The sequence below is a fragment of the Salvia splendens genome, chromosome 12, assembly GCF_004379255.2.
Source record: "Salvia splendens isolate huo1 chromosome 12, SspV2, whole genome shotgun sequence".
In the NCBI taxonomy this organism is placed as follows: domain Eukaryota; kingdom Viridiplantae; phylum Streptophyta; class Magnoliopsida; order Lamiales; family Lamiaceae; genus Salvia; species Salvia splendens.
The window spans coordinates 31,822,949-31,847,133 of record NC_056043.1 but is presented as its reverse complement, the minus strand read 5'-3'; the positions used below and the strand labels follow the sequence as shown (position 1 = coordinate 31,847,133).

Below are 24,185 nucleotides of genomic sequence, written 5' to 3'. Positions count from 1 at the left end.
TCAATAAAATTCTCCCTCTGTCTTAGTTCAATTTTATTTTATTGATCACTTATTTTATTTTGGGGTAAAAATAATTTAATAAAATTGTGAAGAACCTAAAAACTTAAATGAATCAAATACATTAAGTTAATAAATCATTAAATGAGTTAACTATTCGATAAATCCAATAACTTTAAACAAATAAATAATTAAAATAATCAATTAAAATGAAATGAACTAAGAAATTCAAACTAATGTACGATGACTTATTTATCATAGAAAAAATAGTTTAGTAAAAGAAAACATACGATGGCCTATGAATCATAAAATATATGGGTAGATTGTAAAAGAAAATATACATATTCATTATGCCCTAAAATAATGCGCCGCTTTATTCTTTCTCTTCTTTCTTCCATGCACAAAGAGTTCTTCGCGTTTGTTCAAAGGTAAATATTTCTTATCTTTCCCTTTTCTCTAAAGACGAAATTTGATAGCAATAAGGCGACGAACGGATGACTGGCCTAGTACTTCTCGAAAGCCATCTCGTGGATTTATCTCGTCAAAGCACATCAATTAGGAGTCTTTGCGAACTGTCGGATGATTGGCCGTGCAATTAAATGGATGACAAACTTTTTAGTTGAAACCTTATAAAAGTGGACAAAGATCTGTTTTGCAAATTCATTCAGACCAGCTTCACGAAAAGCTTCTGAACTTCAAGCAAGACTATTACTTGGTTCGGGTGTACCTCTACTTGGAGTATGGTATTGGTACCCATATGTCATATATTTATAGTTCAACCAAAATGTTATGACCATCATTAGAACCTCTTCATTTCCTCGCTTATGACCTTTGACTTTCTCTAATAAATCATTCATTGCATTGCTTAACCGTAATTTAATGTGATATAACGTGATTAATTGTAATAATTCACAGTTAATCTCTACTGTGAGTCTTCCTGTTTTGCAGCATTTATAACATTCAATGTGAAATGGGATATGATGAAATGTAGTGGAAGGCAGTTAACGTTATAGGAAGAGTCCATAGATCCCACCGATTCAGAGGCCAGACAAACAACCGATTACTATTTACGACAATTTAGCCAACAAAAAACAGTTTTATGTAAATAATAATATTTGATTTAAAATGACATTTCCATAAATACCCCAAAAACTATGCACGGACTAAGATATTTTCCAAAGATGAATCATCCACAATGAGCTATAATAGGGAAAATATTGTGCGTACACAAATATAATAGTATACTCCATATATTGAATTTTAAAATAATACGATTGTAGCTAATTCCGCATACATATGCACAGGCAATCCTTACAAGTATTACACATGCCGAGGCCTAGAATCTTAATAACGATATACATATACAGATACAAACCCTACATCACCTGCTCTTACTTACATATTATTTCTACCTCATATTACTCTCACCTTGTTTCCAAGGGCTCTCTCCACCGTCAACCAGTTACCAGTCCATCCATCGTCGGTGGCTCTCCCTCATCTCACTTTCTTCGTAGGCATGGTCATGCCCTGAACACATCTCACGGATCCCAATAATGTACTGCCACTGTTTTCTCTAGGGGTGAGCAAAAAAACCGGAAACCGAATATCTGAACCGAACCAAACCGAAATTTTGAAATTCGGTTCGGTTTTTTCAGTTTTTCGGCTCGGTTCGGTTTTAAAAATAAAAAAAATTCGGTTTTTCGGTTCGGTTCGGGCGAAGAAAAAAACCGAAAAACCGAATTATATATATATATTCTATTAATTTAATATATTATATTATATATAATATATATATTCTTTTAATACATTCTACTATATAATATATATATTCTTTTAATATATTCTACTATATAATATATATTATATGTATTATTAATTTTATATTATATATAAATATTCTATTAGTATATATAAAATAAAATAAAATACACATATATAAATATATATTTATATTATATTTATTTTTTTCAGTTTTTTTGGTTTTTTTTGAGTTTTTCGGTTTTGTTCGGGTTTTTCGGTTTTTAAGTTCGGTTTTCGGTTTTTCGGTTTCGGTTTTTCGGGTTCGGTTTGGATTTTGAACTAAATTCGGTTTTGGTTCGGTTTTGGCAAAAAACCGAACCGAAACCCGAATGCACACCCCTAGTTTTCTCCAAAAAAGAAGTTCTAACTTGTTAGAAGAAACACCATCTGAAAATAATAGAGGATAACATACCTCTAAAATAAATATATATATGTGAAGAGACTGATGAATGCATGAGCGAAACATTGGCCTTGTCTATGTATGTCGAAGCACATAAGCCAAAAATTTGAAAAAAAAAATCACTATTTTTTAGTAAAAGAGAATTTGTACATTATTTTCGATTTAGTGGGTGAGTGAGTGAGTTCACGTCAATTGCTATTTATAGAGTTTTGTTGAGATGAGTAATTAATTTGGCATACACAACCTTTTCATTTCCAAAACTTTTTTACTTTTATTTTTAAAATTATCTTGAATTTAAAAAAAATATATTTAGTTTTCACCTCATGAGTTTTCCATTGTCTGGAATTTTGAAATTCAAATAAAGTAATTTTGATATAGTTACGATCCACGATGCGAATGTGTATGAAAGGTTTTGTGAGATAATTAGATGTCATTAATAATCTTTTAAACAATTTAGTAGCCTAACGTTTTGAGTGCTTTTAGAATTCAAGAATTATACTCCTCGTGAGAGTAACGCCAGCATAGCCTTTAAAGTATGATGATGATAATCACTCACATATTGATATTGCATATATCAACCACATTTTTATTTAAATAGCTTTGGACGTCTACATTTATATTACATTAATAGTTATTACATCATTCTTCACAAATATATAAAGATTTGTATTAGTAATTAGCTTTAGTTTTCTAAAACTTTTCCTCTTCCATACTCCCTTCAATTATCATAAAATCGATAAAAGGAATTGTTCAATTTATAATATTATTAAATTATTCATAATGCCATTTTTTATAATATCTCCAAAACTCCCCACCCCTTTTATATATGTATAGATTATATGTAATTAAGAGTTTCATTTATTTTTTATTTTGAATAAATTTCTACTCACATTACTTAACGTGACACTCATATTTCATACTAAAAATTAATAAATTATTTAAATTTTCATTAACATCTTTCGTTTAATGATCTGTTATATTTTTAAAACTTGCATCAAATCAAAACGGGACATTGCATTATGAATGGAGGGAAACAAGAGGACTTCTTCTAACCCTTTAAAATATTGTCTATTTAAGAAAATACTTTAATAAATTTTAGTAGAAAAGTATGTAAATGAGTGAAAAATAGTATTTAGTCGAAAGTTTAACGTCTAGATAATCTAATTTTTGAATTCGTAAAAGCATGGGCATAAATAATGTTATTGGAAAAACATCCATCAAATCCATTTATTTTGCTATTTGAAGTTTTGCAAACATGTGACCATATTGTTATAGTTTTGGTATTCAATCAAAACCAATCGTCTATTTCAAATCGTGGCATTTGATTCATTTACTAATTTTTTGGATGATGTGCCATTTATTTTGCTATTTGAAGTTTTGCAAACATGTGAGCTTTGTTATAATTTTTGTATTCAATCAAAACCAATCGTTTATTTCAAATCGTGGCTTTTAATTCATTTACTTATTTTTTGGATGATGTGGGACATAAATAACAATCTATTGCGGCATTTAATTTAAATTAATTTTTTGATGAGCTTGGATATGACTGGCAATATGTTGAGGCCAGAAATTATAAAATAAATTCAATTTATTTACTTTTATATCGTTCACACTTATGGTGTCAGAAATGGAATAATAATTTTTTAACTGAATTATAAACGAAATTCTTTTTCACAAATCAGAACATAATAAAACAAAATTAAGATTATAAGATGAAAGACGAAAAAGGTTTAGAAGCTACAAATTTTAATTAACCAATTTTGTGTGCACACGACCTTTTTTGAACCTTAGCTTATTTATTGTGTATTGTTTAAACTTGATGAAGTCATTTCAGTACTATACCCTTCACATTTTATTATTATTATTATATTGACCCGTCAACCAAAATTAACCACATTTCTATTTATACTTTTCACCACTTTTTCATTTTCTTCTCTCCCTCATATACTCCATCCGTCCCCAAAAAATATGAACTTTGAGTTCAACACGAGTTTAATAAATAAGAGAAAAAGTAAGACAAAGAGAAGGATAATAGAAATAATGTTAGTTGAGGGTGAAGTCCACATTATTATAATGGTACAAGTGTCAATGATAATGATATAATTTGTAAATAAAATGATGTGTAGGGATAGTATGTTGTTTGAATTTTTCAAAATTAGAAAGTTCATACTCTCTAGGGACGTACGAAAAAGGAAATAGTTCATACTCTTTGGGGACAGATGGAGTATTACCAATGGTGTATTTAAATTTGCGCCGACTAATGAATGAGACTATTTTTCGTGTAGTAGAGCTACATATAAACAATAGTTCTCAAAATTACAAAAAAAAGAAAAGAAAATACTCTCTTGCATCATTTCACACGGAACTCATGATTCAACTGTCTAATATTTCTCATGACTTAGGTTTCAAACAAGATATGAGCTGATAAAAACCAGAAACAATTCTAAAACTGCAGCAAACTAATCCAATCATGATAAATATCAAATCAATGTAATGTAAACCAATAATTTTATTTCTAATAGAGCAAGTTGCAGTCATAGTTTCAAGAAAAATTAACTTAAATATAGCTATTTTCTCATCATCTTCTTCACACTTCACATATAGCTTAAAATCATCATAAGAGAACTGTGTTTTCACTAGTTACAACTAAAACAATTAGCAAAGAAATTATCATAAGCAATTTGCATATTCAATAATCCCAAGATATTCCAAAATATCCTTCAAAAAGTGGTGAAAATTAGGACCACAAACACCCTAAAACTACACCGTAGCACAAAAAAAGATTGTCTTTTTCCAATCATCAAGAAGAGACTATGGGGGGACCATTTAGATATATTCATATTTATGATTATGTTCTTCCTCTGTTTCATCACAAGGTCCTCCTTCAACAAATTGCTTTTTTACTTTTAGGATAATCATTTTCTGATTCCTCCATAACACAAAATGCAAGAATCTAAAGCAAAAAGTTAGTAGTAGCACTATACAAGAACAAGATTCCCCTAATCAATCCGAATCACGGGAGCTATATAGCACATTTTCAAGAGCATCCAAGATATTACCGTTCAAGCAACTCCGAGCCTCGTCTTCCTCTTCCTCCTCCTCTTCGTCATCGTTGTCTTCGAATAGCCTCCTCCCCTTGAACTCGTGCTGCCACACGAGCAACTGCAGCGACCTGATCACGTGCTGATCGTGGATTTGCTTCTCCTCAGCCAGCCTCCTGTGCTGGCTATACTCCCTTTCGAGCAAGCTCTTCTCACTCTGCAGCCGCAGAATCATCGCCATTGCCTCCTCGGCTGCAGTGGCCGAGGCAGCCCTCTCCTTCACAAGCTCTGCTTGAAGATCATTAACTTTTTGATGCTCAATCTTCAGCAATTCCCCCAATGCTCTGATATCAGATTCAACACCTTCATCATCATCATCATCCTCCTCATTATTCTTAGCATCAACTTCAACATCTTCACCATCACCATTATTCTTAGCAACAAATCCATCATCAGATTCAGAATCAGATACAATTTCTCCATAAACTTCATTTCTCACTGCAATTTCCCCACCAACATCACTGCAATATTTCAAATTATCAATCTCATCCACTTCAATTTCATCGATTAAATTCGACAGCCCCGATTTTCCACCACCAACAGTTTTCGAGTAAAACCCAACCTTCAAAGCACCTAATTCCCCACTCAAACCGCACAGAAATCGAACTAAACCGCTGCAGAAATCACGAGACAACAAAAATCGGAGGCAAAATCCGAACATTACAAACAGCCAAAGCCCTAGAATTCTGTGAACCTCAATGAAGATCCCAAAGAGGAAACCCTCACAGCCTAGTTCATAATGCAGGGCAAAATGCCTAAAAAACGAGACACATTCCATCGCAACAACACCTCCGAGAATAAGCTTGTGAAAACTCTTGTGAAATCCGAGAACAGAGCTCACAATCAGAAGATGAACCAAAATCTGCATGTGAGCAACAATTTCTGCAAATGCAGAGAGACTTGCGCAGAAAAAGTAGCAGGTTTTGTCCGATACTTACTCGCGTGCTCTTCTAGAGAGAGAGAATTATTGTTGCAACTGAGAAGCGACGATCATGGCGGCAGATGGCGAAGATTTGGTAGGTCGCAACCAGAAAATAAAAATGATGAATCTGTTCAATGGCTTCTGATTTTTTTTTAAAAATTTTTATATAGGCGGTTATTGTTTTTAGTTTTGGTTTTTATTCATACGATATATATTTATGTTTTTGGCTATTTCAGAGGATAATGAATGAGAGGGAATCGTAGTTTGGGATATTAGTATTTGAGATAATAATAATAATAATAATAATAATAATAATAATAATAATATTTGACGGCCAAATTAATTAATTGAAAAATGTATATGCAGTTAAAAGATTCGGCTGGAGTTGGTTATTTTAAATGCGAGTTTAATGCGTCAAATTAATGGATTTTTTGTGCGTGATATTAATATTATAATGCCGGAGTGTAAAAAGACGTCTCATTTTGTGTACTACTATGATTTCATTTTTTTAAATTTGTAATACTATGATTTTATGTAATAAAATTATTTACTCCCTCGGTTAAATTGTAGTGGAAGCGTTTCTTTTTTGTACGTGATTTAAGAAAAATTATGTTAAATAAGTTATATAAATGAATGATAAAGTATGAAATGAAAAAAAAGATAGAGAGGTGAAGAGAGAGTAAAGTACTAGGTGATAATAAAATGTTGACGTTTATTAAAAAAGAAATGACCCTACAACTATGACTTACCAAAATGACAAAATGACTCCACTATCGTTGAACAAAAAGAGTACTTGCTTTGAATTGTTGTAGAGATGTCTGCTTTTCCTTTTTTTAATTATTTAATCATTTTTATATATAAATGATTCTCTCTTTTTATCCTCTCATAATTTCTTCAATTGCTTAGCAAATTCTTATTTCTTACACTATGTCAAAAGCAACTCCTTACTTAATTTAGAGATAAAATCATTAACAAATTCTTATTTCTTACACTATGTCAAAAGCAACTCCTTACTTAATTTAGAGATGAAATCATTAAGGTTAATATGCAAATATATAAAGAGTGAAATAAGTTAATAGAATATGCGACCTATTTCATTTTTATTATTTTTATAAACCATATGCAATTTTTGTTAATTTATTTAAATACTAATCTTTGCCACACACTTTTTACTAATATTTTTAAGAGTGAACTACATAAATGGTACCCGATCTTTCATTTTTGCACATAAATAGTACATGATCTTTATTTTATATCGTTTTTGGTACCTATTAATCACATTTTTGGTACCTGATACAATTATCACCCCAAAATGCCCTCTAAACAAATACATTTTTCCATTTGTATCATAAAAGGATATTTTGGGCATAAACAAAACTAGTATTAAAAGTGATATTATAATATTTCTCTCATTCTCCTTACTCTTTATACTATTATTATTAATCAATATTAATATGATTATTTTAATATTATAAATTAATAATTAATTTATTTATTAATATCATTCAAATATACTTAAATATAATTATAGTTATAATTATATTTAATTATTATAATAATATTATTTTTATAATACTAAAAACTAGTACTATTAATTAATAAATAATTATAGTATAATTATTTAAATTGTAAATCATATAATAAAAAATAATATAATAATAATAACTATTATTATTATTATATATTAAATTAATAACTAATCAATATAGTCTTAATAAAAATTTTAAATTGTGAATTGTATGCATAATGATATAAAGAGTTGAATATTTTTAGTTAGGTGTTTCAACCCTAAAATGAGTATAAAATAATTTAATAAAAAATATTCTGTCACACCTCAACCCCTCTGACGTATACTCTTATAATAAATAAACCACTTATCATAAAAGCAATCAATACACGTGTCTAATTCATAGAACACCCATATAATATAAGTTCAAACCAACACTTATCCGATACATATTTCAAAATATCCTGTAAAGTAGTGGAACCCTCTCACCACTCTATATACTATACATTTATCTACATGCGAAATGATGAGGAAGATAAGGTTACCAATATGCGTCAGCCGCCGAACCTGATAACACGTGGAGTTCCTATGACCCACGTCAGTTAAAACTTTACTGTTATCTTATTCCTGAAAATTTTAGTGGTTTATATGAGCCACAACTCAGTGTGTATAAATTTCTACCTTTAATCTCACATGATACAAACATCAAGCATACTCTTTTATCAATACATATAATCAGAAACAATATATAACATAATTTAAAAACAATCCATTTCATATTCATATGCATATGCCACTCTATTCAATTTATTATTCTGTAACAGTCAAGCCTGGTATCTGCCCGGGATTCCTCTATGACCCGAAGGTCCCTCTGTAATTGACCCGAAGGTCCCAATATGTTTGACCCGAAGGTCCCAATATGTCTGACCCGAAGGTCCCAATATATCCACTGTGATTTCAGATCCAGGGCAAAACCGTCACAGATTCTCTTTAATCCAATGATTCACATAATCGGTATCATAAACATATCCTTTGCACCAATAACATATCCATATCATATTCCATTAAATTATCCAATATATCTAAACAAACGTGTCCATTTCAGCAATCAAATATTCATATCATATTCGACCATCAAAATCAAATAACTTATAATCATATTGGATCACATCATATAATCAAATCATTCATTTTGTTTAACACCTAGCAAAGAAGCAAATAAAACATGTAAAATTAAAAGTGTGATTTATACACATCTGATTATTATAAGTGTTCCAACAGAACCACTAACTCCTCTTCGTGTTCAACCTTGATCCTTTCCACCTTCGAACTTTTTTTCTTCCTCTCGACTCCAGGTTCTCGTTTCTTATTATTATTTTTTTGACAAAATACACTAAAGGCCTATATATAGAATTTTCTAGTCGGTTACAAGAATAGGATTTACACCTATTCATTTTATTTAGCCTATGCTAACTCTAAAATTCCTACACGTATCAACTAAAACTAAAACATTATAATATATGCTAGTATTAAACAAAATTCTAAATAAATATAAAAGTGTAGTTTAATTAATTGAACTACACGCCTTCACATGCATACACATATTTAAATAATTATGGCATATGTCCACTAATTTAATTATATACTATATACACATCCCTTTTAACAATTCCCGTAAATCTCGACATAACAATAAATTTATTCTCAATGACACACTTAATATCTATGTAGTAAAAATGAAAATTTAATATGCAATGACAATATAATATGATAATATGCAAAATAATGCATATTTCGGGTTAGGGATGTCACATATTCAATTGATTTAATTACTTTAAATAATTAATTCAATTATGTGTTTTTCTTTAAACACTCCCTAGTATAAGTGCTTTTCTTTACATTTATCTTACAGGATTTAATTTTTTATAAGTAGCGTATTACTAACCATCTAAATGATAAAGATCCGAAATTAGAAGTATAATAAGCAATATGCATGTATTATTAATATTAATATCAACACTATTTTTAACAATTTATCTCAACTACTCGATGATATCGGCTCAACTATAAATTTATTATTTAGCCTAGCGCATAACTCAAAGTATGCCAAAATCCAAATCATAAATAACCTTCTAAGTGGCGTTGCGGTGGATAATCTCGTGGCATAATTTTAGAATTTTAGTATTTATATTTGAGTCGCATTAGATTGACTTTGAGAGATATTTATTGACTTTGAGAGATATTTGTAATTGGTAATCGAGCAATGTTGCATTATGCAAAGCTTGAGCCTTAGTTGCTATCAATATGTTGTCTTATTGCTTCGTATTTCCAACATTATCACTATGTGTGTTTTTTATTGTTCGGTTAAATTATGGTCAAATCTACAACTTTCAAATCCAACTGAAAATAATTGGAATTTAAATTTATTCATAATTATCCAATAATGAATTCTTTTAATATATTTATATTTAATATGACAGTCAGAGAATCATAGGTGGACATTTATGTCGATGAGTTAAACAATGTACATAGTAGTTTATTTATAATGAAAATAGTGTTGGTGGGTTGATAAACATCAACAATATATTATTTAGATGGCTACATATAAATATGGAGTAATTGAGAATAAATCAAAATATTAGTATAATTTTTATTAATTAAGATGAACTAAAGTAGTTCCTTTTACTCATAGTCATAGTGACTTGCACCCAATAGTGTTGCCCTCTTCTTTGTTAAAAAAACATAATTACAAATAATTAAACGCCATTAAAAGTTCAGGATAAAACGAATTTTTTATGTTCCAAAACCCCCTAAACCTCAAACCATTAATTGTAACAATCCACAAAGAGCACACAGTATGTCAAAGATTTGGATCTAGCCTAAAAAGACTTCAATTTCTTGTGCTCTACAAGGGCTTTGAATCTTAGGCTTTGCCCATTCTTTTTGAAAGCAGATATAAGTCAACAGATTTTATAAAAATATCCAGATTATGTGAAAACTGAAATGTTAATGTATAATAAAAATGAAAATAAGGTTGTATTGTACAAATCCCAAAGTAAACATAGTAACAATTGGTTGGCATTACATTTACAAGATAAAAAAAAATGTAAGATTATGCCGAATTCAAAACAATCCCAAAAATAAAAAAATCCAAAATATATATTTTAATAATAGTACTATAAGTATTATGTTAGAAAAATTAAATATATTTAGGATTTTTTTTCATAAAAAAAATCAGAACAGAATGAAAAATTGAGATTTTGAAGAAAAAATATGAACCAAACTGAACTGTAATTTTGATTCAATTAAATTATTCAGATTACAAATATTTGGATCACCTCTATTTTTAGACCATTATTTATGATCAAAATAAATGAATTGATTTCTCATAAGTCTTATTTGGGCTAATTTCTTGGAGACCCAAAACTAACATGGTCCACTTATGGGCCGGACCACTTCATTGGCCCACAACTAACAAGGCTCCGCTGACCTAAATGTTTCAAGCTTCAACCTAATTAGTGAGATTTGGGGAATTAATTAATTAATTAGTAATACGACCTTAATTAGTTAAAGCGTATACTTATTCTATTGTTTAACTTTGATTCCTTTTCTTTTTATGGGTTTGGTACTTTGATAGTAAGAAATAAAAAATAATGTTTTTTTGTACTATTAATCTATTCGTTGCTGCATCATTATTAAATTATTGTATTTGGTCGTTGTAAATTGTAATGGAGGTGATCAAACAACTTGGTTAAGAGATATTTTGCTGATATAAGTTGCATAAACTCCACAAGATTCGACAACATTAACTACATTATTTAACAAGCTTGTCATTATCATTATTTAATTTAATTAATACAATGAATTGTGAGAGGATTCCACTATAGTAAAATTCTCTTGCCCCACTTCACTACTTATGGCTTGATTGTTGCAAAAAGGATTTTGTTACTGTAAAGAAGAAAAGAAAGATCTTTAAACTTTTCGTGACTCCAAAAGGTTGTTTTTGGATAATATAAAATTTTAATGGTTACTGTGTTAAGAAATGTGTGTTACGCTAAGTAAGGAAAGTTCAAATATTGCAACCTATGGATTTGGAAGCTAACACGTATTATTGGATCTGGTTGTTGAACTAATTTAATGCTCTATTATATTGGTAGTATTCATAAATAACGTGATTCAGTAATTGTGATTGCACGCAAGAGTATTTTTCACATGTTTGATAAATAACGTGATTTTTTTCCTTACGCTTCGATTCTCCAATCTTCAACATGACTCCAAAACCATCACCCACGACCATAATATATGTCACAATGAAGACAAAAGAAGCAACAAGTTAGAGTGGAGTTAAAAATTGATGATGAAGATGGCAATTCAAAAGCCAATAAACCATCTTCGTAATTACTCACACACCAATGTTTTGTCTTCAAAACTGCCACGTGTGTCTTCCACCACTTGTCGGCGGCTGCCACCGTGGAGTTGCTCTTATCGACTCAGTGATCATCGTGGCATCCAATTAGGACGGCGATCCGGTGGCTACCCTCCTTCCATTTGGGATTTCCACTACATTCAAGCTCTAAACTCTGAGTATAAGGTGAATTAATAAGTTATAGTACTAAGTACTTTATGTGAGCATTATTCACGTTCGTTTTAGTCCGTATTTAGTTTTAGTATTTATTTGCTTTATCTCTTTGTATATTAATTATAATATCTGAAATATTATAAAAACTAAAATTATATAAAATTCAAAGCTTCATTTGTTGTTTTATTAATTATGTATTTGAATTGTTATAGAGAAATTGATTTTTAATAATTTATATGTATATACTTATAAAACAATTGGTTTTTGTTATATCATACACATTCAATATAGAGTTTGGACTCTCATTAATGTGTAATTCACAATTGTAAACAGTTGTGGTCACCAGCATTCACGACTGTTTCATGAACTGACGTGGTCATGACTAAAATGTTTCTTAAGCGGAATTCGCTCTAGCTTTCCTATATTGGCGGGTGAAACCTTATGCATACTCGCAAATAAAGGGCAAAATAGTACTTCTGAGCAAAAAAATGACTATTTTTTATACTTTAATATTTTTAGATATTTTTAATCCATACATTATTAAAAAACAACTATTTTTGAGCATATAGTCCATGCTAATAGTATTGTGGTGTAGGGGGATATGCACCAGTTCCGGGCCGCAGGTATGATTGCTCAAGTGAAGATGCTGCTGCTACACCAACAACGTTTCGAACTGATCGATGACCTGCGAAGACTGGGCATATCTTGTCATTTCCGACACGAAATCGCTCAAATATTAGACTCAAAATACATAAACAACTATCATGAGACAAATCAAAGGGATTTGTACTCAACATCTCTCAGATTCAGACTCCTCAGACAATATGGCTTCACCATCTCTCAAGGTCTCCACCTTTCTTTCTACTTAGTTTATTAACAATGTTTTTCATTAATGGTGAAACTAATCAAATGAAATATGAATGCAGATGTGTTTGATTGCTTCAAGAATGACAAGGCTACTGATTTCGATACCAAAGGATTGTTACAACTCTACGAAGCTTCGTTCCTAGCAACACATGGCGAAGAAACCCTAGAAATTGCTAAACAATTTGCTGCTAAATCACTGCATAAAAGAGTAGTTGATCATGAAATTGATGACATTCATCTCTTATCATCAGTTGAAGATGTATTTGAGTTCCCTTCTCATTGGATGGTTCAAATGCCAAATGCGAAAGCATTCATCGATGCTTATAAAAGGAGACCGGACATGGATTCAGTTGTGCTAGAGCTAGCCAAATTGGACATAAACATTGTTCAAGCAAAATTTTTGGAAGAACTCAAAGAGACCTCTAGGTGAAAGAATATATTGATAATTAATTCATTTTCTTGATTGAAACACCAATACTTATTGTTCATAATAGGTGGTGGGAGAGTACTGGGCTTGCTCAAGAGCTTCCCTTTATAAGAGATAGAATAGTGGAATGCTACTATTGGACGAATGGAGTGGTCGAACGTCGTGAACATGGATTCGAGAGGATAATGCTCGCCAAAATAAATGCTCTTATTACAGCTATAGACGATATCTATGATGTTTATGGCACTCTTGAAGAGCTCCAACTATTCACAGATGCTATTCGAAGGTTAGTACTATAATAATTATACAATTTTATTAATTATAGTAGTATATGTTAATTTTGTGTATATTTTGGTCAGATGGGATATTGAATCAATTGACAAACTTCCCATTTACATGAAAGTATGTTATCTTGCACTATACAACTTTGTGAATGAGATGGGTTACTACACTCTCAAGGATAAAGGCTTCAACTCCATCCCATTTCTACGCAAAGCGGTAACACTTTTAATTAACTTATTTATAAAGTACTTTCTAAACAAGTAGTACATGTACTAATTAGGAACAGATTAATAAAATTTTTGACAGTGGGTTGATTTGATTGAGGCATATTTGATAGAGGCAAATTGGTACCACAAGGGGTATAAACCTAGCTTAGAAGAATACATCAACAATGCTTGGATAACCGTGGGAGGCGTCCCCGTTCTATCCCACCTTTTCTTCCGGGTAACGGATTCGTTAGACAAGGAGGCCGCCGAGAGCGTGCATAAATACCATGAAATTGTTCGTGCATCATGCACGATTACAAGGCTTGCTGACGATATGGGAACATCAATGGTACGCGACGTCACACAATAATTGTGAAAACTTTCGCTATAATATAAAAATAATCCTATACTAATAATCCTTGGTTTTGTTAAACCTAGGCTGAGGTGAAGAGAGGCGACGTGCCAAAATCAGTTCAGTGTTACATGAACGAGAAAAATGCTTCGGAAGAAGAGGCGCGAACGCATGTTCAATCACTCATAGAGGAGAAATGGAAGACGATGAATAAGGAAATGATGGATTCTCCATTTTCAACATGTTTTGTAGAAGTTTGTGCTAATCTTGCTAGAATGGCTCAGCTTATATACCAGAAGGATTCCGATGGATTCGGAATGCAACACTCGGTGGTTAACAAACAGCTCAGAAGCTTGCTATTCGAACCCTATGAATGAAGATGAGATAGTGTTGCAGTCTGAGTTGAATAAGAAGAAGATCACGAAGAAAGAAAATATATGCTACTATTTTTATTAATGGGAATAATGTTGTTGCATTGTGAGTTGATATATATATTCGTTTTGTACTATGGTCATTGGAATAATAATGTTGTAAAAAATAGGTTAATACAGTATGTTTCGGTTCTAAGTAGAATTGAACTTTGGTCAAATTTAGTTTGTCGTGTAATTTTAAAAATAAGCTAGAAAAGTTATGTAGAAATTTTATTGGTAGTCTATACTTAATACTATTGCTGATGCTTTTAACCAAATAATGCCATTTCGACAATCTCCATATTTACAATTTCAACAAAATTCTTTGCTATGAGATAGTTATGAAAAAAATGAACCTAATAGTGTTTCTTGGCAATTTTTAAAAATTGTGTAACAGAATTTGACAAAACTTTATGTTTTTTTCTGGAAATTTACCCAATTAATATTCCATCAAATATTGGCAATGCCGTACTTACATGAGCTTAATTAATTAACTATAGTAGGTTGCAATAAAATCATACCGTATCTTTTTTATTAAGGGATATTGACATCTAATATCATGAAACTTTCAAAAAGTTGAGTTTTTTCCACGAACTTTAAAATTGACAAATAATATCTCGAACTTTACTCTAGGTTTGTTTTTTCCCACGAATGAAAAAATTCCCACAAATAATATTATGAATCGGATTTTTTTTCATAATTTCTTGATAATAATTTTAAGGGCTTGTTTGATAGCATAGTAGGATATAATAAGATATGCAACTCGTGATAAGAAATGCGGGCTAAAACCAAGATTAGGAACATATAAATAATTTAAATTGTTGTTTGCTAAATAAAATAGTAATCAAGATTATATCATAGATACAATTGAAAATACGTACTTGTCCTTGATCTAAAAAATCAGATATCTTTGTAGCATAAGGTAATAAGGAGTAATTTGCTAAAATTCTTCATTGGTGTCTATGTGTCTTAATCAGTGGGAAGTTTATTCAAATTCTTCATCAATAATTCAACAAGATACTAATGTATTGAGTAATCCAAAAATCATGTATAGTAACTTAAAATCCAGATGAACCAGATCAGATTTAGGCACAAATGGGGAGCCATAGCACTTGTTAAATCGTTCTTTGCCTCACAAAGGACATATCACATAGACGAAAAGGCTAAGGGCATTAGCAATGGGGCGCCCTAAGGCGCGCCCTAAGGCGCGCCCTATGGCGCGCCACGTCAGCAGTTTTATCCTCCTACCTCCTCACCTGCAGTGGGGCGCCCTAAGACGCGCCCTAAGGCGCGCCCTATGGCGCGCCACATCATCATTTTTTTAATATTTATTACAAAACTCATACGAATTTAACAAAATTAATACATTAAAATACGAATTTCAAAAACTTCATTTCATTGAATAAAAATTAATACATTACAATGCGAATTAAAAAAACGCGAACTCAACAACGGCGGTTGCGAGCCCACACTTCTTCGATCATGTCGTTCATGAGCTGCGCATGATCCTGTTGGTTGCGCATTGAGGCCTGTCTAGATAGAACCTCGTTGAAGCCTAACGGTAACCCTCTATCGGGTGGCTCGGTCGACGCGCCGGCCAAACTAGATGCACGATCATCTTCATTCCAATCGGTGATGCTTCCGCCTTCATTCTCGACTATCATGTTGTGCATGATTATGCACGCATATATGACATCGGCGATGACATCCTTGAACCAGAAACGAGCCGGCCCTTTCACAATTGCCCACCGTGATTGGAGCACGCCGAATGTCCGCTCGACATCCTTCCGCGACCTATCGTCCGTGTACGCCATCGTCCGCGACCTATCGTCCGTGTACGCCACAATGGGGAGGACGATGGCGCGGACGATGCCTATCGTCCGCGGCCATCGTCCGTGTACGCCACAATGGGGAGGACGATGGCGCGGACGATAGGCATCGGGCGCGCCATCCTCCGCGCCCTTAGTATCGGCCGCGACGATCGTCCGCGACCTATCGTCCGTATCCGCAATGGGCGCGGACGATCGATGGCGCGGACGATGCGCGCCATCAGGCGTGCCATCGTCCGCCCATTGCGGATGGCCTAAGATCTAGAACTGTACTCGTCACTGCCACGAGAAATTGACGACGGAAAAGAATGGTGCGACATTGGTAAGGTTACAGCGGCAATCGTTGAGAGACATCCTCTCACTACCGCCGGAGGTAACAAATTCCAGTCGGACACACTACTGCACACATCGAGGAGAGAGGCAAAGTTTCAGGGATAGATAGCAAGCCGACGACACACCGCCGGAAGACCCACCACCTTCAACTAGAGCACTGCCATCGGTGACAATGAGCGGCAATGGGGAGGGGAGATTGAGTGGGGAGAGAATTAATAAAAGGGCATAGTTGAAAACAAGGTTGAATAGTTCCGTATCTCACCAATTTGGTGAGATACATAAATGTATGAAATAGGGGGATTTTGTCGGGCCTAGATGGGCTTCGTGCTTTAATGCGGGCTATGAGATAGGAGTATCTTTTCTACCAAACAAATGGAAATACACATATACAAATCCATATCTTGGCATTTCTACCATATCAAACGGGTCCTAAGAGTTTCTTTCAATCTTTGAAGATAGTTTTTCTTGAAGCACACCCTCCAAAATTGTTCTTCAACCTATTAAAATAACATAAATGGGAAAAAACAAACTCGGGGTAAAGTTCATGATATTATTTGTCAATTTTAAAGCTCGTGGGAAAAATCCAACTTTTTAAAAGTTTCATGATATTAGATGTCAATATCACTTTTATTAATTAACATTAGTACGTTGAAAATTGAAAGTCCAAATTTAATTCGATTCGGTTTGATTGTTCGGCCCAACTCAATATAGGCCCACAACCTAAGCTCACCTCTTGGCTGGCCGATTTCCTCTGGTAGCCTCTCAACCTAATTTGTGAGAGAGTGTGAAATTCTTCAATTGGGATTTCTACTAGGGCACGACTTTGAAGAATTTGATGTTTCCCATTCCATAGCTGCACTAAACCTGCGTTTCATCATTTAGAGGAAAGTGTTTGAGGAGCTGGCAATGAACAGTAACGACAAGAAGAAGAAGATGAAGAAAAGGAAAGCTTCAATTGATGTCAGAGTTGTTGCTGAGACGGTTGAAACTCGCCAGGTGAAAGGTAATCTTAATGCTTCAGTTGATCATTCTTGTGAGGTGACAGGATTCACTGACTACTGAGACATGGTGGTATTGGCAGATGCAACACCTAAAAAAAGTGGAGGAAAGAGAAAGAGTGATAGAAAACGAAACAGGAGCGGGGAAACTAGAAGAGATGCTGAGAGCATTGTTCCTAGCGTTGCTACCGAAATTGTTGAAGATGCAGTTTCTAATAGAGAACCGAGTGAGGCGAAATTGGTGAAACAGAGAAAAAAGAAGAGGAAGAATGTTGTGAGTATTAGCCACATTAATGAATCCAACGGCCAAAATGATGAATCGGAAGAATGCAACGGTGAGAAAAATGATAAAACTCTCAATGTTTTAAGCGTAACTTACTATGCATCTCAACCTTAGGTATTGCAATGCTTTATTCTGTCTGTGATGCTATGTTATAGCTTATGTTTCTGATCCATAGCCTTGTTGAAAAGGACCTAAATCATTATATAGTTAATGGATGGAAACTGATGTTTGTTTTGTTGGTGTGTGCTAATGTGTGAAAATGAAAATTGGTAAAAAATCCATTAATTTGTGGAGTCATTTAGATAGTGTTGAGATTCTGGGTGATATGACTTCTTAACAGCTATTGGATTGCAGATTCTATACCCGAAGAACAATTTTCAGTTTCTGGAGGAATTAACAAGGGTGATGCCGTAAGGAATGGCAAGAAAGGTAAAAAAAAGTTTGTGATTTGCTGTGAATTTTGTTTATCTTTGCTTTCTATTATGTTTGACATTTGAATCCTTTTGTTGATAGGTAAGTTAAAAAATACTGAAAGAAAGAAAAAGAAAAGGCAGCTCGTGTCAAATCATGAACCCTCGGATAGTTTGCTGGAAACAAGAGAAGAAAATGCAGAAGATGAAGTTTATCAGATGTCTTCAGGGGATGAAGATTACTCTAAAGGAATGAAAAGTATGATTCTTGTTGTTGCTTGTAGATTCATGAAACATGATAATTCTAGGTAGACATTAGTTTGTTCGTGTATAACTTCTAATAGTGATGCTATTTCCTTTTTCCTCATCGTGCAGGTGATATCGAATGCTTTCATTTTCATACATTTTATCTAGGGTTTAGGGTTCATTAGAATCTCATTTTTATGGTTATGCCATCATATGCTTGTATGATTAGCAAAATGAGGTCTATTCAATGTAAATATACACGTGATATCAAATGCCTTCACATATTGAAACTTGAAATATGTTGGTTGATTTAGCCTGATTAAATAATATAGTTGTCTTTGGGTGAATTATTTTTTGATAAAATAACACACCAACCGAACAATTAGTTGAACAAAAATGTTACATAGAACTCTCTATGCCCCTCTGTTCCTCCCTTACACCTGGTTTGCCCCTACGACAATGCGTATTCCACTTCTAGCCTAAGTGGGATAATTTTTTTTTCATAAATGTTTCTTTTTTTTAACATGACTAAAGGTTCTCTGTTTGTTCAGAATGGATCACACACTATCATCAGAGTAGACCTGGGCTGAATGTGCTGCAAGAGAGGATTGATGACTTCATAATGGCTCACGAGGCAAGAGAGGAGCAGGTAACAGTTTTACTCTGCAACATACCATACTATCTCTCAATTACAACATATGATGAAAGGGAGCACATTGATAATATTGCTGATATGATGTGTGCTCAAATCTTCGGCTAAAGAAGAAATAGTTATTGTACGGCTGAATCTTTGGCTTGAATCTCAGCATATACTACTCTTTCTCATTAATTTGTATCGCAGCCTTTACAATCTGCTTTCTTCTGCGTCAAACTTCTGTTGACGTGTTTGATTCATGCAGGCTAAAGCAGAGAAGCTGGCCCAAGCCGCAGAAGGTGGATGGACTGTTGTTGTGCATCAGAAAGGTCGTAAGAAGAGCACTGAAGCTGAGAGTGGAATTGCCGTTGGTTCTGTGGCCCAAGCTGCTGTCCTAGACAAGATGGGAAAGAAGAAAAAGAAGGAAGTTGGCCTAGATTTCTACCAGTTCAACAGAAGGGAAGCACACAGAAACGGTAGGTTCTTCTGAATCTCTCGTCCAATTTTTCATAGGTTAATGCATTCCATGTTAAATAGCCCCTGCATTTCATTTGTTCTGTAAAAAGGCTGGTGGAAGTATTATGTTTATGGTAGTCCAATTTCTCAAAATTCTAAAAGAAACCGAGCAGAAATAATCTTTTGGCCAACGTTGCAATAGTGTTTAGTAATAATTGAAATGCGAGGCTCTGAAAATTACGTGATGCGCTACTCACTTTCTCGTACTGAAATGTGTCCGGTCTGAATGCAGAGATCATGATGCTGCAAAGCAAATTTGAGCAGGATAAAAAGCGGATACAACAGATGCGAGCTGCGAGGAAATTCCGCCCCTATTAACTGCTTACCCCTCAAGTTTCAGAGATTATATTTGGATTTTTATTTTTCGCTTGTTGTAGATTTAAGGTTGAGTTGAGTTCTATGAATGGAGTTAGAGATTTATAGGTTCACTCTGGAAAGCATTGTTGTAGCTGCTTCTTTCCCTTTACCAATTGGCTCTGAAGATGTACTGATTTTATCTGCGCAGGAACATACACTTCGAATTTTAAAGAGAGAGTTTGAAAACATATTTATTCCGATTCAAACAGACAAAAGCATGGGGACAATGTATAATGCACCTAATTTTATATATGAAAATATTCATCTATTACTTTGTCTGTCCATAAAATCTAGTCTCGTTTTTTAATTTTGGCCGTTCGCCAAATATGGCCACATGGCTGGGGCAATTTCGGTTGCACATCACAATGATTTTACTTGAATTGCATGGGCGAGACAAGTGAGAAAAATTGAAACAACGTGATTTAATATCCCATTTTCAAACCATTTGGAATGGCAAAATATATTGATAACTAATACATTTCTTGATCGAAATAATACTTATTCTTTATGGTAGGTGGTGGGAGAGTGTTGGGCTGGTCCATATATACCAAACATTAGGCATATTTATGCATCACGAATCTATTTATAAAAATTCTATAACTATATGCGGTTCAATTCTCCTATTACGACTCGAGAAAGAACTAATAAAGAAAATCCGAGAAGATAAAGATAAAAAAAAACCTAACTATGACTTAAATAGATAGTATCTTGCAAATAAAGCTAGTATCTCTTGAAGATCTTTCCTTATCATGAAACATAATCTCCAAACCTAGCTAACAGGTTTATATCAACTTCTTTGTTCTGTTGGGTTGGGTTGGATTGGGATCAGCCCGATCTTTTGCACAAAACTGGATTTGCGCTCCCGATATCACCAAATTCGCATGCACGACAATGGTATTTCCAAGGAGAATGTACAATTCCACACTATTAAACCTTCTTTGCAATCTTAACCAACTTATAAACAAGTTCAAGTATAGCGTACCTACTTTGCCATATTTAACAATAGTGTATATAACTTTTATATCCATTGACCATGGTGTAGTACAAACAGAACACATTTATGAACTCACAACACAACAAGATTATTGTTATTATAATTAAAATATATCATATATCAGATTAGATCTCAAGACAGTGCCTTTGAAGGCATCTGCAGTACAGTATTTGATCTTTTATTCATAGGGTTCGAACAGCAAGCTTCTGAGCTGTTTGTTAACCACCGAGTGTTGCATTCCGAATCCATCAGATTCCTTCTGGTATATAAGTTGTGCCATTCTAGCAAGATTAGCACAAACTTCTACATAGCATGTTGAAAATGGAGAATCCATCATTTCCTTATTCATCATCTTCCATGTCTGCTCTATCAGTGATCGAACATGCTTTCGCGCATCTTGTTCCGAAGCATGGTTCTCATACATGTAACACTGGACTGCTTTTGGCACGTCCCCTCTCTTCCCCTCATCCTAAGGAAAAAAAACACCTCAAATTATTTAGTTGAAATACTTATATCTCGATCGTGTGATGTCACATACCAGAGATGTTCCCATGTCGTCAGCGAGCCTTCCAATAATACATAGTAGACGAACAATATCGTGGTATTTATGCACGCTCTCAACAGCCTCCTCCTCGATCGAATCCGTTAGCCGGAAGAAAAGGTGGGATATGATGGGGAGACCTCCTAGTGTTATCCAAGCATTGTTGATGTATTCTTCAAAGCTAGGTTTATACCCCTTGTGGTACCAATTAGCCTCTATCATATATGCCTCAACCAAATCACCCCACTGCCAAAATTTTCATTAATATTTTCCTAATTAATAATAGTACATATAACATATGTAGTAAGTATACACAAGTTTTAAAAGTGTTACCGCTTTGCGTAGAAATGGGATGGAATTGAAGCCTTTATCCTTGAGAGTATAGTAAGCCATCTCATTCACAAAGTTGTATAGTGCAAGATAACACACTTTCATGTAAGGAGGAAGTTTGTCAATTGATTCAATATCCCATCTGGCCAAAATAAATACACCTTTAATATTATAATTCAGTATTGTTCGAATTAAAGATAAGATTCTAACCTTCGAATAGCATCTGTGAATAGTTGGAGCTCCTCAAGTGTCCCATAAATATCATAGATATCGTCTATAGCTGTAATAAGACCAAGTACTTTGGTTAACAGAATCCTCTCAGATCCATGTTCCCGGCGTTCCACGGTTCCCGTCCCCCAATAGTAGCATTCAACTATTCTATCTCTAATAAAGGGAAGCTCTTGAGCAAGCCCTGTACTCTCCCACCACCTATCATCAAGAATAAGAATTTCATCAATCAATAAAATAAATTAATAATATACTAAGTATTTAATTTCACCTAGAGCTCTCTTTGAGTTCTCCTAGAAATTGTGCTTGAACAATTCTTAAGTCCAATATGGCTAGCTCTAGCACAATTGGATTCATGTCTGGTCTCTTTTTGTAAGCATCGACGAATGCTTTCGCATTTGGCATTTGAACCATCCAATGAGAAGGGAACTCCAATGCAGCTTCAACTGATGATAAGAGATGGATATCTTCAATTTCATGATTAACTACTCTTTTCTTCAGAGATTTAGTAGCAAATTGTTTAGCCATTTCTAGGGTTTCTTCGCCATGTGTTGCTAGGAACGAAGCTTCGTAGAGTTGTAACAATCCTTTGGTATCGAAATCAGTAGCCTTGTCATTCTTGAAACAATCAAACACTTCTGCATTCATCGTTAATGAAATATTAAATATAGGATAGATAACTCAGGCTCAGATGACCTAAAAGAGGTGTGTAATTATCATGTTTAATTTGCTTATTTATTTTTCTTATAAAACTGCCTCTAATAAGTAAGGAAGGTACATATAGAGACCTTGAGAGACGTTGAAGCCGTATTGTCTGAGGAGTATGAATCTAAGAGCTGTGGAGTACAAATCCCTTTCATCTGTCTCATTCTTGTCCAAATATTTGGAGTTTAATATTTGATCGATTTCGTGTCGGAAATGACAAGATATACCCAGCCTACGTAGGTCATCGATCAGCTCTAAACGTTGCTCCTGCAGCAACAACTTCTTCACCTTCTCAATCAGAGTCTCCACCTTTTCGACGTGCTTCTCTTGCTACATGCATTTGTAATGTAGCGTAAGATGCTATACTATAAAATCAAAAATCGATAGAATAAATGGTATATTTAGTTACCATATGCTCAAATTCGAACGATTGAATGGAGTTGAAATCCCAATGAGTAGGCTTGTAGCCTCCACTTCTTCTTCCATTTTGGATCTCATTGGTGTCTCTAGGAATCTTAAATTGCATTATAATACTTGACATCTTTTGCTCAATTGATGCCTCTTCACTTTGTTGATTTTGTGTTAGCATGCATGTTTGTATATATATCGGGCTCAACTCTAAGGTGCATGTTCGCAATAGTACTATTTTTGCCCCAATTAGATAGGGGACTCATTATTATACAGAGTAGTAGATCATTAATAGCATGTTTTGAAAGTCCACTTGTAAATATTCATGCGAAATCATTTTCCAAATACTGAAAATTTACGATCAATTGCTATACATTCAACAACGACAGGATAAACTAATGCGACACCATTTTCCAAACACTAACAAAATTATATTCCTTTTCTCAACGAAAAAATTGTCTCAATTTTGCTATTTTAGGGTGTATATGAAAGATGGTCTCATTTTAAAATGAGAATTTTTTCT

At 33.5% G+C, this 24,185-nt stretch overlaps 4 protein-coding genes across 4 annotated transcripts; 2 read left to right on the top strand and 2 right to left on the bottom strand.

Annotated features, from left to right (window-relative positions):
• Nucleotides 1–5,011: 5,011 nt before the first annotated feature.
• Nucleotides 5,012–6,479, bottom strand: LOC121757178. The gene has a single exon (XM_042152694.1). The coding sequence runs from the start codon at nt 6,164–6,166 to the stop codon at nt 5,201–5,203; it is 966 nt and encodes a 321-aa protein (XP_042008628.1). The 5' UTR covers nt 6,167–6,479; the 3' UTR covers nt 5,012–5,200.
• A 5,483-nt stretch (nt 6,480–11,962) lies between these two features.
• LOC121757344 (1,8-cineole synthase, chloroplastic-like) lies at nt 11,963–15,090 on the top strand. The gene is made up of 7 exons (XM_042152892.1): nt 11,963–12,318; nt 12,902–13,151; nt 13,233–13,599; nt 13,668–13,886; nt 13,960–14,098; nt 14,189–14,437; nt 14,527–15,090. The coding sequence occupies exons 1-7, from the start codon at nt 12,082–12,084 to the stop codon at nt 14,815–14,817; spliced, it is 1,752 nt and encodes a 583-aa protein (XP_042008826.1). The 5' UTR covers nt 11,963–12,081; the 3' UTR covers nt 14,818–15,090.
• Nucleotides 15,091–17,746: 2,656 nt separating this feature from the next.
• Nucleotides 17,747–20,646, top strand: LOC121756874. The gene is made up of 7 exons (XM_042152292.1): nt 17,747–18,015; nt 18,094–18,345; nt 18,648–18,722; nt 18,807–18,962; nt 19,501–19,598; nt 19,849–20,059; nt 20,332–20,646. Exons 1-7 carry the CDS (start codon nt 17,919–17,921, stop codon nt 20,415–20,417), a joined length of 975 nt encoding a protein of 324 aa, XP_042008226.1. The 5' UTR covers nt 17,747–17,918; the 3' UTR covers nt 20,418–20,646.
• Nucleotides 20,647–21,522: 876 nt separating this feature from the next.
• Nucleotides 21,523–23,806, bottom strand: LOC121758093 (1,8-cineole synthase, chloroplastic-like). The gene is made up of 7 exons (XM_042153532.1): nt 23,664–23,806; nt 23,338–23,584; nt 22,821–23,187; nt 22,532–22,750; nt 22,325–22,463; nt 21,989–22,237; nt 21,523–21,919 (listed from the first exon to the last, which is right to left on the bottom strand). Exons 1-7 carry the CDS (start codon nt 23,793–23,795, stop codon nt 21,629–21,631), a joined length of 1,644 nt encoding a protein of 547 aa, XP_042009466.1. The 5' UTR covers nt 23,796–23,806; the 3' UTR covers nt 21,523–21,628.
• Between the last annotated feature and the right edge of the window lie 379 nt (nt 23,807–24,185).

Coding starts and splice junctions, on each gene's coding strand:
- LOC121757178 (XM_042152694.1), bottom strand. CDS start 6,166: ATGCAGATTTTGGTTCATCTTCTGATTGTGAGCTCTGTTCTCGGATTT.
- LOC121757344 (XM_042152892.1), top strand. CDS start 12,082: ATGATGAAGATGGCAATTCAAAAGCCAATAAACCATCTTCGTAATTAC. Junction 13,152..13,232: donor TGGCTTCACCATCTCTCAAG/GTCTCCACCTTT, acceptor ATATGAATGCAG/ATGTGTTTGATTGCTTCAAG. Junction 14,438..14,526: donor ACGATATGGGAACATCAATG/GTACGCGACGTC, acceptor TGTTAAACCTAG/GCTGAGGTGAAGAGAGGCGA.
- LOC121756874 (XM_042152292.1), top strand. CDS start 17,919: ATGAACAGTAACGACAAGAAGAAGAAGATGAAGAAAAGGAAAGCTTCA. Junction 18,346..18,647: donor TGAATCGGAAGAATGCAACG/GTGAGAAAAATG, acceptor ATTGGATTGCAG/ATTCTATACCCGAAGAACAA. Junction 18,723..18,806: donor CGTAAGGAATGGCAAGAAAG/GTAAAAAAAAGT, acceptor TTTTGTTGATAG/GTAAGTTAAAAAATACTGAA.
- LOC121758093 (XM_042153532.1), bottom strand. CDS start 23,795: ATGTCAAGTATTATAATGCAATTTAAGATTCCTAGAGACACCAATGAG. Junction 22,238..22,324: donor TCCCATTTCTACGCAAAGCG/GTAACACTTTTA, acceptor AAATTTTGGCAG/TGGGGTGATTTGGTTGAGGC. Junction 21,920..21,988: donor ACGACATGGGAACATCTCTG/GTATGTGACATC, acceptor TTTTTTCCTTAG/GATGAGGGGAAGAGAGGGGA.